The 13,836-nt window shown below is 34.6% G+C and overlaps 1 protein-coding gene across 3 annotated transcripts in view; it reads left to right on the top strand.

Annotated features, from left to right (window-relative positions):
- Nucleotides 1–13,836, top strand: part of LOC143256181 (uncharacterized) — a 160,073-nt gene that overhangs the window by 47,104 nt on the left and 99,133 nt on the right. For all 3 annotated transcript variants that reach the window (XM_076513053.1, XM_076513052.1, XM_076513051.1), the window contains exon 2: nt 12,515–12,590. In XM_076513053.1, the coding sequence (XP_076369168.1) occupies nt 12,515–12,590 (76 nt within the window). The remainder of the gene's footprint in view (nt 1–12,514; nt 12,591–13,836) is intronic.

The following is a 13,836-nucleotide window of genomic DNA, read 5'->3' as shown; positions in this document are numbered from 1 at the left end:
TTTGCGCGAAATTCAAACTAAACCAATTTTTAATGAGACAACTTATTCTAAATTAATAGGCAACTGTGTCTTTATAAAACCTGAAGTCTAATAATATTTATAAAATAATAAGAAACCATAAAGTTTTCTAATATTATGTGTTTCTCGAACATATATACGAAAACTTTCTGAATATAAACCATCAGATTTTATTATGTATAAATATATAAAATGTACCTTCTCTATAATTCGAGCATTATATAAATATTTTTAGAAAGTCAATCAAATCGCCTGGTTTTTCGACGCAAAGCTTTGAAACCACGTTTTACCTAACACTTGTTTTACGTAGACAAATCAAGTAAACATAGAGCAAATTCAACAATAGATTTTTTACCGAACATTAAGTACTGTCCCATGAGTTATTTGTCTCGTCAAGCTTTTCTCACATTATGTATAATGTCGTAAGGTCGTTATTTTGTTATTTTAAATTATTTGGTGAAAACAAGGATAAGTCCAGTCCACGTAACGATAACAATTTAAACCTTCCTTAATAATTTTAAAGGTTTGTAATTTGTGAGGCTAAGTTTACAAATGGAAATAGCTTACCAATGGTATGATTAATGTTATGATTTTTTTCAAGAAGTTTTATAGTGTTCTCTCATACCTAAACCTATTTGGAATCTAAGTCTTACGTTGTGGTAGTTGGATAATAAATAATCCGATAAGTTAGCATTAGCTTAATTAACAATAAGTTAGTAAAATATTGAAAGCTTAGCAATAATCAAATTGAAAATAGGTCAGTATTAGCATATGAATAATAGGTCAATAAAATACCGATAAATTAATATGACTGTGTACAGGGGCGTAGATCCTGGGGAGGGTAGGGGATATACATCCCTCCTTCATTTTAGGTGCGGGGTATGGTGCATACAATCATCCCCCCCCCCCCTACAGTTTGGTCTGTTGAATTGTTTTATTGCATCATAGGCCAACAAATTGTGTGTTTGGTTTTGTGATTCTCGTGTTCCTAACAATCGAATTGCATAATTAGACCTAGACGTAGGCTTTTTCAGTAGCCGTAATGTACATCTTTAATATAGACGTGTTTCTAAGCTTTTCGATCTAAGCGATTGTTCGTATCAGTTAGTAGGCCTAACTATACAGGCAAGTATCGTGGCAACAATATTACATGTTTACAGTTTTCAGGTTCACGTAATTTGGAAATTGAACAGTCCACACAAGTGGTTGCAAAAATCATCACCCCCCCCCAATCGGGTGTAAAAAAAAAAACCTTCGTCCCTGACTGTGTAGTCGATAGTGGGGCAGTAATACATGCATACGCTTCAACTTAATTGATATAATAGGACTTCAATAGCAGGATAAGCTAAGTTCGATGTTCTTTAGGCCTAGCGCAAGAAAACTACAGTGAGTGTTCAGGGCATGTTTCTATCTATGTTGGACGAATGTTCTACGATTTTGCTTTGCGATTTGCATTTACTTTCCATTCACTGCTATCAGCCACTTGTGCTACAGAAATGATTTTCCTTGAGGGAATACGTATCTTCATAAACTATGTTTAGTGTTTATAGTTAAAAGTGCATAATTACGATATTTTGCTTTCACTTGTCTATTCGCGACGGAAACGGTTGTTTAACTTGTATCCCTGTACATACCAGGTCATTAATAAAAGCGCTGTCAGACAGTTCTTCAGCGAATATGTAAGAGTTCTTCCTGCTCTGTGTAGAAATATAAACGCACGAACAGATACGTTTATTTTGTGTGTCTTTACAGTGGATCTATCACTCATTCGTCGCTACCTCACTAACACTTCGAGACCTTGACTTTATCAAGTTACTCCGCACAATTGTGCTTTTACCTACCAGTTAAGTGTTCTAACATATGGTTCTTTTGACAGGGGTTTCTAGAAGTTAGACAAAATACCAATAATGCTTGTAGTTTTGTTTTACAACATTGCCAGAAGTTATGGTTGAAACACTTGCACTGTATTTTTTAAAGTAGCTTTGAAATCCTGGTGACCGTTAAAATTAAAACGTGATTATGAACCACTTTAGAATAAATTAAACCATCCTCATAAACAATTTGTGTTGATCCGAAAATTGAAATGGACGTTAAGTTTTCGGTATACACTCATGTGTTTACCTCTTCAAGATATTACTATCCTACGTATAACATGAGAAATGTAAAGTTAATTAAACATTCTAACCATGTTTTCTATTTTTCTTGCATAATACATGTAACATGTTAGTGTGTTTTATGTAAACATTCCAGTCATATTTTCCACCTCTTGCAATACACTATACGTCTGACATGTGAAATGTAAATTGTAAGTAAACATTCGAACTGTGTTTTCGCGTATCTTTCAAAATTTTAGTTACGGTGAATGACATTTTAACTTACAGTTGCTGCAATGTATTAAAACATATAAAACTTTACAGACTGTTTAAGTAATAAAAAAAAACAGTTTACTAAAAACAAATAGTTTAATTTTCCAGACGAAATGAAACCCAAAGAATGAACTTCATTCATCAGGTTCACAACTATCTTTACAGAATTACTTACTTTATCATTACGCTATAAGTCCTAGTAACTGCAGGTCTACAGGGGCATAGAGCCAAGCAAGTAACTTGTTTATACCGGTGTATCTCAGTTTCTAGTCTGTAAATATAACGATTAACTTGGGACGTTTTCCCAAATATTTCTCCAAAATAATGATCGAATATTAAAACTATGTTCTCCAGAAGAAAGGATAACAGTAAACATTTGTATTTATTTGTCGTCGTTGCTATATGTAACAGGTTGTCAAAGCCCAATCAATTTTTCTTAGAAAAAAGCAAATTTTCAAAATATTTTCAACTTGAGTTTTCTTTCAGTTCATAAAGTATTTTCAACTTACATTACCTTTTCGTCAAAATCTGAATATTGGTATTCTTTATTCTACTCGTTTCGTAAATGTGTAAACTTTTAATATGGAAGCCCACATTTTATAATAATTCAGATTATTTTCACAGTTCAAACTAACAGGCCATATTCGTTTGGAAAACTAAATGTGTGAATGTTTTATGGATCACAAAACGTTTTTAAAGGACTTTAAGAGTTTTATGGAACGTACAAATTCGCTAAGTTTTCATTTATTTTGTCACAAAAGTCCTAATTATTCTGAAATAATTCTGCATTTATCGAAAGCTTTGATTTAACTTATTAAAAGAAATCCATTGCTCGGGGAAATTTCAAAAACATTTTTGGTTTTGGTTCATTTCCAAACATTGTTTTATATTTCAGTTTCGAAGGAGATGAAACGCAATACAGTACGTTCTATTATTTCGTGCAGTTTATAACTAACAACTAATTAATTAGTAAGAATGAGTGTTTAAAATATATTTTATACAAGTTTGCTTCCACATTTAATCTTATGGCACCTATTTTTTACACACTTTATGGGGATTTGTTGGATTTTTTCCTTACGTATTAGAACACCCTTCTACGTGCCTCAATTATTAGGTTGTCCAGAAATAAATGTAGGAATTCTCACGATGACATTTGGAAGCTGAATATTGAGTAAACTTATCGTTGTTTGGTTTAATCCAACGTTTGTCGTTTATAAGGTGTCTTAATTGCTGTTTCAACTCCACTCAGAGTAAGTTTTGCAACCACAAGGCAGCATGGACAAGAATGACTTTCGTGTGATTTTGCCCTACGACTTGGACGAAACGCTACAGAAACTACACAGGAACATTAGTTACTTAACGTACAGGTTTCGACATGGAGATGAAAGTCCGTGAAGATGGTAGGAAGCCATCCTTAGAAGTTGAAACAGACCCTCACACAACAGCACGTGAGCTTGTAGAAAAGCTAGACACAAACAAATCAAGCATTGCCAACCACATGAGTGTGGTTGGAAAGACAGAAAGTTGGATAAGTGGGTTCCACATGTGATGACTGAAGATCAACAAAATCGGCGTTATAAGACCTGTCAAGGATGACGCTCCACAAATTGAATGAATTGGGAATCGAGGTTCTGCCTCATCCACCTTATTTTCCAAATCTTTCTCCTACAGAGTTTCATTTTTTCAAGCACTTTGACAACTTTTTGAACAATAAACGCTTTCAAAACAAAGCAGCTGCAGAAGAAGCTTTCAGTGAGTTCATTGATCTTAGGAACTCTGATTTCTACAGCAGGAGCTTAAACAGCATGGTTACACGTTGGCAAAAGTATGTTTAAGTAAATGGCGCTTACTCTGTGTAAAGCATATTCTACAACACTTGTTTATACTTTTCCAAATTTCACAATTCAAAACGACAGTTATTTCTTGGACAACCTAAATTTTCACTTGTCATGAACAGTAGTTAAGATGCTCGACTCGCAGCCAATGGGTCGCAAGTTTGAATCTTATCACCGAACATCCTCCATTTTTGAGCATTGGGGGTGTTTTACCACTATTCGTTGGTAAAAGAGTAGCCCAAGAGTTGGCGGTGGGTGGTGATGACTGGCTGCCTTCCCTCTAGTCTTACACTACTAAATTAGGGACGGCTAGCGCAGATAGCCCTCGTGTAGCTTTGCGTGAAATTCAAAACAAACCAGACCTAACGTCCAGGCTTTTAAACAGGGGCTCATGGACCTTGAGTAACTTTACAACATATTCAAGACAATATTTTGTAGGACTCGTAAAATATTTGTTTGTTTAAAAAATTTCGCGAAAAGCTACACCAGGGCTATCTACGCTAGCCATCCATAACTTAACGGTGTAAGACTAGAATGAAGCAGCTAGTCATGACCATCCACCACCAACTCTTGGACTACTCTTTTACTAGCGAATAGTGGGATTGACCGTCACTTTACAACATCCTCAAGACTGAAAGGGCGAGCATGTTTGGTTTGACGGGGATTCGATCTCGCGACTCCCAAATTTTGAGTTGAGCGCCCTAATCACCTGGCCATACAGAGTCAATAGATAAAGACAAAAGTCGTAATTGTTTGGCATAATATGATGTACAAGTCACTTAAATTTCTAGTAAGTTCCAGAGTTAATGGAAAGTTTTTGCTGAAATAATAATATTTTTTAAGTTGAAGTTAAGGAATGCTGGTTTAAATCACCTTATTAGAAAACGCTATGTGAATATATCTTGTTGAAGATCATATCAAAATAAATATAATCAATATTAAAATGAAATTAATGGATATCATGTGCTTGTCAACAAAACAAGTCCAAAGGGTTGAGTAGGTTATATCAAAATGATTTTGAATTTTCCAATTAGTTAGTAAGTCATTGACAACCATAACGATATAAAGTAACGGTGAAATGGCAGAAAGAGGCTAATAAGAAGTCCTATCAAAGTTTGGCATCGTGTCTTCTTGTAACAGGTGAGATTAAGACCTCTCTTCCAGTGGCTATGTGGTAAGCTTGAAGGCATATAATGCTAGAAACCAGGTTTTGATATCCGTGGTGAACACAGCACGGACAGTTCATTATGTGTCTTTATTTTTAACAAACAAAGATTCCCCTGGTCCAAAGATTACACTATGTAACAAAATTTTCAGTATTTTTTGTTCCTGGACAGAAAGTGTTATTTCCCAATTGCTTATGCCTAAAGTAAATGGAAAAGACATATTTTTCTCTTTAAACCTTGCTTTTGTGACCTGGCTAATGAAATTTTCAAATTTACCCATTTTCCAGAACATTCCAGGTAGATTCAGTACTGAGTAGCTGATTGATAATTTTCTCGAACTTACAAGAACTTTCTAGAATGTTGTAGAACTTGCAAGAACTTTCCATAGTAATATATAAGGTGCTTACCACTTCAGTTCAGTTCCAGCTGCCTAAGTGAACACAAACCTATCTGATTTTATCAGATATAGCATCAAGAAGCTGCAAGTATTCTCCAGACGCATTCTGCTGTGTACGTGGCCAATTTATCAAGACAAGAGCGAAAAAATGTATCCGGTTTGTGTGAGGCAATTGGAGTTGCCTGCAACCCGAACGAGTGGCGCCTCTTCATTGATAGCTCATCCAGAAGCCTCAAAGCTGTGCTGCTCCATAACGGGAATAAATATCCGTCTCTTTCCCTGGCTCATTCGGTGCACCTGAAAGAGGAATACAACAGCGTTAAGACCTTGTTAGAAGCCTTGAAGTATGATGAGTATGGCTGGGAGGTTATCGAAGACTTCAAAATGGTGACATTCCTGATGGGTCTCCAAGGAGGTTTCACCAAGTTTCCCTGTTATCTTTGTCTTTGGAACAGCAGGGACACCGTAGTACACTGCAACAGGAAGCACTGGTCGCAATGGACCGAGTTCACTGTGGGGAGGCACAATGTCAAGTGTGAACCACTGGTGGACCTCCAGAAGGTGTTGTTACTATCATTGCACATAAAATTGGGTCTTATGAAACAATTTGTCACAACTCTTGATAAAGAGTCTGCAACCTACAAGTACCTTCGAGACTTCTTTCCTAAGCTACCTGAGGCAAAGGTCAAAGCTGGTGTCTTCGTTGGACCATAAATGAAGAAGATCCTGCAGTGCACAGAATTCCTCAAGAAGCTCAGTAGAAAGGGATAAAAAAGCTTGGGGAAGCTTTGTCGCAGTGTCTTGGGTATTCTTGGGCAACCACAAGGCCGAAAGTTATATGGAACTGTTTGAGGCTCTGGTGAAGAACTATGGTAATATGGGCTGAAGGATGTCCCTGAAAGTTCATATCCTTGACGCTCATCTTGATAAATTGAAGGAGAACATGGGAGCATATTCAGAGGAGCAAGGTGAGCGTTTCAACCAAGATATACTGGACTTTGAACGCTGCTACCAAGGAGCATATAACTAAAACATGATGGGAGACTGTATTTGGGGGCTAATAAGTGAAAGCGATTTACATTACAGTAGCAAATCTCAAAAACTACTCACTTCTAAACATTTTTGTGTAACTTTAGCATAAATACATGTAAATCTTGATTCATATGTTGTTTTATTCAGACCTTATGTAAATGAAAATGTACAAATTTGTCCATTTTTACATAGAAAAAAGGTTAATTTCTAAATTTCATTATCCAGGTGACAAAAGCAAAGTTTGAAGGAAATAACGGCCATTTTCTGTACTTTTACAACATAAGCAATTAATAAATAACATACTATCCAGAAACAAACTTTGTGTTACATAGTGTTATAGCTAAAGCCATCCTAGGAGCGAAGTCAAGAGAGATCAAGTGGTGAACAGAGTGGAAGTTCACCAAGATAAGAGTACTTCCGGTCGTACTTTCTGTTCAACCGTGGAATACTTCAACCAGAAGAACAATAAAACGTTTATGCAATTCCATGCGAAGACGTATCGGTCAAGTCGTCGGACGCAGCGTCTGTTGAATTTTGGGTCCTCTGGCGAAACATCGACAAGTCTACGGACTAACAAGCTAAAATCCCGCAACGGATACAGCAGATCGCTCAGTGTGGTTTTGGTCTCAAATAAGCCTGTCGGTCTCGTATACAGTACGTAGACATTGGAAAGTCACCTTGAACGACTGGTGTGCTTTGGACATGACATTATGACAAAACCATTTACGATGAAACCTGCGCTATAGTTTGTTTGTTTTTGAATTTCGCACAAAGCTACTCGAGGGCTATCTGTGATAGCCGTCCCTAATTTAGCAGCGTAAGACTAGAGGGAAGGCAGCTAGTCATTACCACCCACCACCAACTCTTGGGCTACTCTTTTACCAACGAATAGTGGGATTTACCGTCACATTATAACGCCCCCACGGCTGAAAGTGCGAGCATGTTTGGCGCGACTGGGATGCGAACCCGCGACCCTCAGATTACGAGTCGCACGTCTTAACACGCTTGGCCGTGCCGGCCCCCTACGTTATACAGCAGAGGTTCAGCCAGCAAGGGATCAGGGACGAATGACTCTGAATTGTTTATAGAGTGAAAGATCTTTGTTGTTATTTTTATAAACATCTGACGTTCACTTAAATGTTCGTGTAAAGGACATGTTGACGTTCTTACAACTTTACCACACTATGATACTGGCCACATCCATGTCGGCCGTCAGATAGAACATGTCTGCACGTGTCGTCGTGTACTCTATAGTAACGAGTAATTCTCCATAATCGGTTGAATATAAGATTCCCAGCTTGTATTAAATAAAAGTAAAGTACCTTAAGTTTAGAACAAGTTTAGATTTAGAAGCGAAGCAGCAAACTTTAAAACTTTAGACAAAAACCTTACATCAAGATGTTGATTAAACTGCAATAATAATGTTACTAGTATTCTCATAAAACTGATGTTTAGTTAGATGAAGTCAAGAATCATTTTCTTCGTTGAAGACCCGGGTTTGAACCGAAATTTAAAACGAACAAGACATCCGTGAATTTCTCGCTGTTTATATGATAGCATCTGTACTTAAGTTATATTTAATAATCAAATTGTGTGATATAAACAAACACACACGTGCGTATGTAACTACTGTTAATCAATTAACACACAGTCAATTTGAATAACGATAAATATCATAATTACTAATATTATAAATATTGTTCGGAAGGTGAACTTTTGCGTCACTTCCTGTTACGTAGTCGAGAGCTCAAACTTTCGAATTTTCACGCTGAGTTCATTAAGAAAATAGTTCAAAATACACTGATTATAACATGCGGTAATCACTAATTACCAAGTGGTATACATGGTTAAATAATTTGGAATTTTGTTTTAATTATGAGGAAACGTGTCCGAACAGTTCAAGTCGCGTACTGAACCTTTGACTGCCACACAATTAGAATGGCATATGTGAAGATGTATACATTGGAACATTTAGTCATATTTGTTACGGCAGTCATGTCGATTATAAATACTTAATGTATTCACCAAGTGATAAAGAAAATGTGTAACTTACACAGTCAGTTATCCGGTCGTAACTTTTAAGAAAGAACTTGCGGATGTGATCTGGAAAACATATTCTAGAGGTGAAATGTAAAACATAAAAGTTGTTAGATGTAACTCTCCTATACATCTGGCAACGCAGAAAAGAACAAGTTAGTCTTGTTCTTCATGTAAATGTATTAGTAAAATACACTGAACTTTATTATTATGTGTATTAGTAAAATACACTGAACTTAATTATTATGTGTATTAGTAAAATACACTGAACTTAATTAATTATGTGTATTAGTAAAATACACTGAACTTAATTAATTATGTGTATTAGTAAAATACACTGAACTTAATTAATTATGTGTATTAGTAAAATACACTGAACTTAATTAATTATGTGTATTAGTAAAATACACTGAACTTAATTAATTATGTGTATTAGTAAAATACACTGAACTTAATTAATTATGTGTATTAGTAAAATACACTGAACTTAATTAATTGTGTATTAGTAAAATACACTGAACTTAATTAATTATGTGTATTAGTAAAATACACTGAACTTAATTAATTGTGTATTAGTAAAATACACTGAACTTAATTAATTATGTGTATTAGTAAAATACACTGAACTTAATTAATTATGTGTATTAGTAAAATACACTGAACTTTATTATTATGTGTATTAGTAAAATACACCGAACTTAATTAACATACAACAAGTTAAAACTTAATAATTGTTGCTCTACGTATTTGTAATCATTTCTTACACATTGTAACGTTTTCTGTCACAATACAACATTTCAAGTAGTTATCTGTTACAAGACAGACGTACACCGAATCGTCCAAGTTAAATGAGTCCGTTATTTATTGGAACAATGTTACCTCGTAACTTCTTAAAATTTGAAGCTTTAACCCATAAACGTCGGCCATCATCAATTGACGCTGTTACTTACAACCCGGTGTTTAAAAGGTCAAACAAACATTCTAAACTCGAACATTTAGCTCGTGTTAGAATAGCATCATCTGTAGCATGACACGTTTTGGATGTTATTGCGAACACTTTTAATATGAACCATAAAACTGGCGCAAAAGTAACTTTTCATAAAAAACAAACAAACAAACCATTTTGTTGATTTTGTTACCATGCAACTTATCTTAGTAATGTTGTCAGGTGTAGAATTCATTTTTATATCTTGATGTTGTTGTCGTAACTAAATATTCTAGGTTTCAAATTTTAATATCATTTCTGTAAAAAATCTTTTAAAAATCAGTTACAATTTTAGAAAAAATACAAATTTTATTTATTTGGTGGTAAGTACCAGCACTTAGTAACAGTTTTCAAATAATGCACAGCAGTGTAGTACAATATCATGTTATATTTATATAGTGTAATATCAGTGTTATATTCATGTAGAACTTTCTATAATTGTAGCCCAGACATATATATTTAATGTCAGAACTTCTAGAGCGAACTGATTTTTATATTGACAAGAAAGATAAAGTTATCTGTAACTTTTGGTTGTGATATTACCATGGTATTAAAACGTGTTTTTTCACCTTAAATTACGCAAGTTATCTGTAACTTTTGGTTGTGGTATTACCATGGTATTAAAACGTGTTTTTTCACCTTAAATTACGCAAGTTATCTGTAACTTTTGGTTGTGGTATTACCATGGTATTAAAACGTGTTTGTTCACCTTAGCTTACACAAGTTATCTGTAACTTTTGGTTGTGGTATTACCATGGTATTAAAACGTGTTTGTTCACCTTAGCTTACACAAGTTATCTGTAACTTTTGGTTGTGGTATTACCATGGTATTAAAACGTGTTTGTTCACCTTAGCTTACACAAGTTATCTGTAACGTTTGGTTGTGGTATTACCATGGTATTAAAACGTGTTTGTTCACCTTAAATAACATAAGTTATCTGTAACTTTTGGTTGTGGTATTATCATGGTATTAAAACGTGTTTGTTCACCTTAAATAACATAAGTTATCTGTAACTTTTGGTTGTGGTATTATCATGGTATTAAAACGTGTTTGTTCACCTTAAATAACACAAGTTATCTGTAACTTTTGGTTGTGGTATTATCATGGTATTAAAACGTGTTTGTTCACCTTAAATAACAAGTTATCTGTAACTTTTGGTTGTGGTATTACCATGGTATTAAACCGTGTTTGTTCACCTTAAATTACACAAGTTATCTGTAACTTTTGGTTGTGGTATTACCATGATATTAAAACGTGTTTGTTCACCTTAAATTACACGAACAAGCTTTTCCATTTATGGAACAAAGTGAATGCAAACTACACTCCACGTTTGTGAGTTAGAAGATATTAAGGTATTATTTTAAAAAATGCAATAGAAAGATAAGGTTAAATGTCATCAGAACCTAACAATCGTTACATTCATAGAGAAGCAAAGTTTAATGTATTTCTATGTTACTCGTTACTTTAAGTTTTGAATACATTATTCATACATCACTCTAGGGGGCGTGTTTGATTTGTTTACAGATATGAACAAAATATTGTTGTACATTTTAAATAAAGAAGCCACTCACCCAAATCGAACAGCCCACGTTTGTTATTGGAACAACATTTATTGAAAGTGATCACAGTGAGAATATAACATCCAGAGGTGCTGGAGGTCATAAATGGACATTGGAGGTCACATGGACCTGGACAACAATCTGTAACGTTGTTGAAGCTCTTTACTTTCTTTTTATGTAATCTGCCTGAAACCTCTTTATGGTAACCATAATGATTTTGTACACAGATTTCTTGTTGTACTTTAGCTGTTCATTGAACGGACAGCACTCGGTTTGGATATGTAAAATATTAGTTTTTTTTTCTGTAACTAGTTTCAAATGTGTGCGTACTGTATCAAATAGAATCAACCCGATGTCAGTTGACAATTAAAGTATTTGTTTTGTTTGTTTGTTTATTTTTTTGAATTTCGCACAAAGCTACTCGAGGGCTATCTGTGCTAGCCGTCCCTAATTTTGCAGTGTAAGACTAGAGGGAAGGCAGCTAGTCATCACCACCCACTGCTAACTCTTGGGCTACTCTTTTACCAACGAATAGTGGGATTGACCGTCACATTATAACGCCCCCCACGGTTGAAAGGGTGAGCATGTTTGGCGCGACGGGGATACGAATCCGCGACCCTCGGATTACGAGTCGCACGCCTTAACGCGCTTGGCCATGCCGGGCCGAAAATAAAAGTGAAAAATATTAATGGTGAGTGTATCATTAGCAACCTTATCCTAATCATTCTATCAAAATAGATTAATAATGTAAATTATAATAAAATATCCAAAGTGATTCTAATATAAACTTTGATTAATAGACATAAAGACTTGGGTTGGCCTGCTGCTAAAGGCCAAATCATAATACATAAGCTTTGATATTAAATATAGATTTTCTTCATGTAGGTGCCCACAGCCGTAATATAAATAAAATATAAGCTCGTATGAAACTTTCTGCCAGAAAATACGTTTCACTGTGTGAATTGTGTTAAAATCGCATTACCGTGAGTTAACTATTTGAATAATACTTAACACGAAACACTGAACTTGTACTTTTTACTTTTATCTCTAAACTTAAGTTGGCAATTGATGTAAATACTCTTGTTATAATTATAATATATTTTTATGTCCTCATCTAGCACGTCGAACGCTATCTGACGGTCCCAAGTCGGTACAAACGTGAAGCAGCAGCCGTGGACTGTTTGTGTCCACCAGGTAAGAAATAATGCGAATTTTACTCAACTGAACAGAAACACTGATCAAAACGAACTAATTCATGACATGCGTATTATCTTCTCTGTTAACAATTTTCGAATCACGATTTTGTTTTATAGTTTATGTCAATAGTTAGAACGAAAACAGAGAATTATACACTTTTCACATTTAGTTTAAGTTTAAAACAGACTTGTCTTCAAGAAAGCTTTATTAACCTAAAAACTGTTTAACTTCAAGAAACTGTGAGCCGCTTGAAGGTAATAGTATTTTGTATTGAGAGTACATAACTTATTAAGAAACCATTTTACATAAAATCCCATTTGTTTTAGAATGTGAAAATGTCTGTGAACTGTATAGCTAGTTCATGACGTACATAGACGGCAGAATAGTGAATTCAAAGATGATTGTAGAAGGAGGTCGGATGACTGACTCTCTTAGAATTGAGCAATGCTGCTGAATAAATGTGGGAGGGGTATTCTTTTATTAACGAAAAACCGTGGGGTAGGGCTTATTCTCCATCCCTGGGTAACTTACCCCACATTGATATCTTCGTAGTAAACGTTTGAATAAAATAATTAGCGTGAGAATAATTCCAACCAATCATAATTTTACTTGTTTTTAACTACGACGACAGGCAAAACAGTACAAGTTGTTTTTAACTACGCCAACAAACAGTATCAAAAGTTTTTACTAGGACGACAAACAAATAGTATAATAATCTATTTTTAACTACACCAACAAACAGTATCAAAAGTTTTTACTACGACGGCTAACAAATAGTATAATAAGCTATTTTTAACTACACCAACAAACAGTATCAAAAGTTTTTACTAGGACGACAAACAAATAGTATAATAAGCTATTTTTAACTGAAACAACAAACAGTATCAAAAGTTTTTACTACGACGGCAAACAAATAGTATAATAAGCTATTTTTAACTACACCAACAAACAGTATCAAAAGTTTTTACTACGACGGCAAACAAATAGTATAATAAGCTATTTTTAACTACGCCAACAAACAGTATCAAAAGTTTTTACTACGACGGCAAACAAATAGTATAATAAGCTATTTTAACTACGCCAACAAACAGTATCAAAAGTTTTTACTACGACGGCTAACAAATAGTATAATAAGCTATTTTTAACTACACCAACAAACAGTATCAAAAGTTTTTACTACGACGGCTAACAAATAGTATAATAAGCTATTTTAACTACACCAACAAACAGTATCAAAAGTTTT

This window comes from Tachypleus tridentatus, chromosome 7, assembly GCF_004210375.1.
Source record: "Tachypleus tridentatus isolate NWPU-2018 chromosome 7, ASM421037v1, whole genome shotgun sequence".
Taxonomy (NCBI): domain Eukaryota; kingdom Metazoa; phylum Arthropoda; class Merostomata; order Xiphosura; family Limulidae; genus Tachypleus; species Tachypleus tridentatus.
This window is presented reverse-complemented; position numbering and strand designations above follow the sequence as displayed.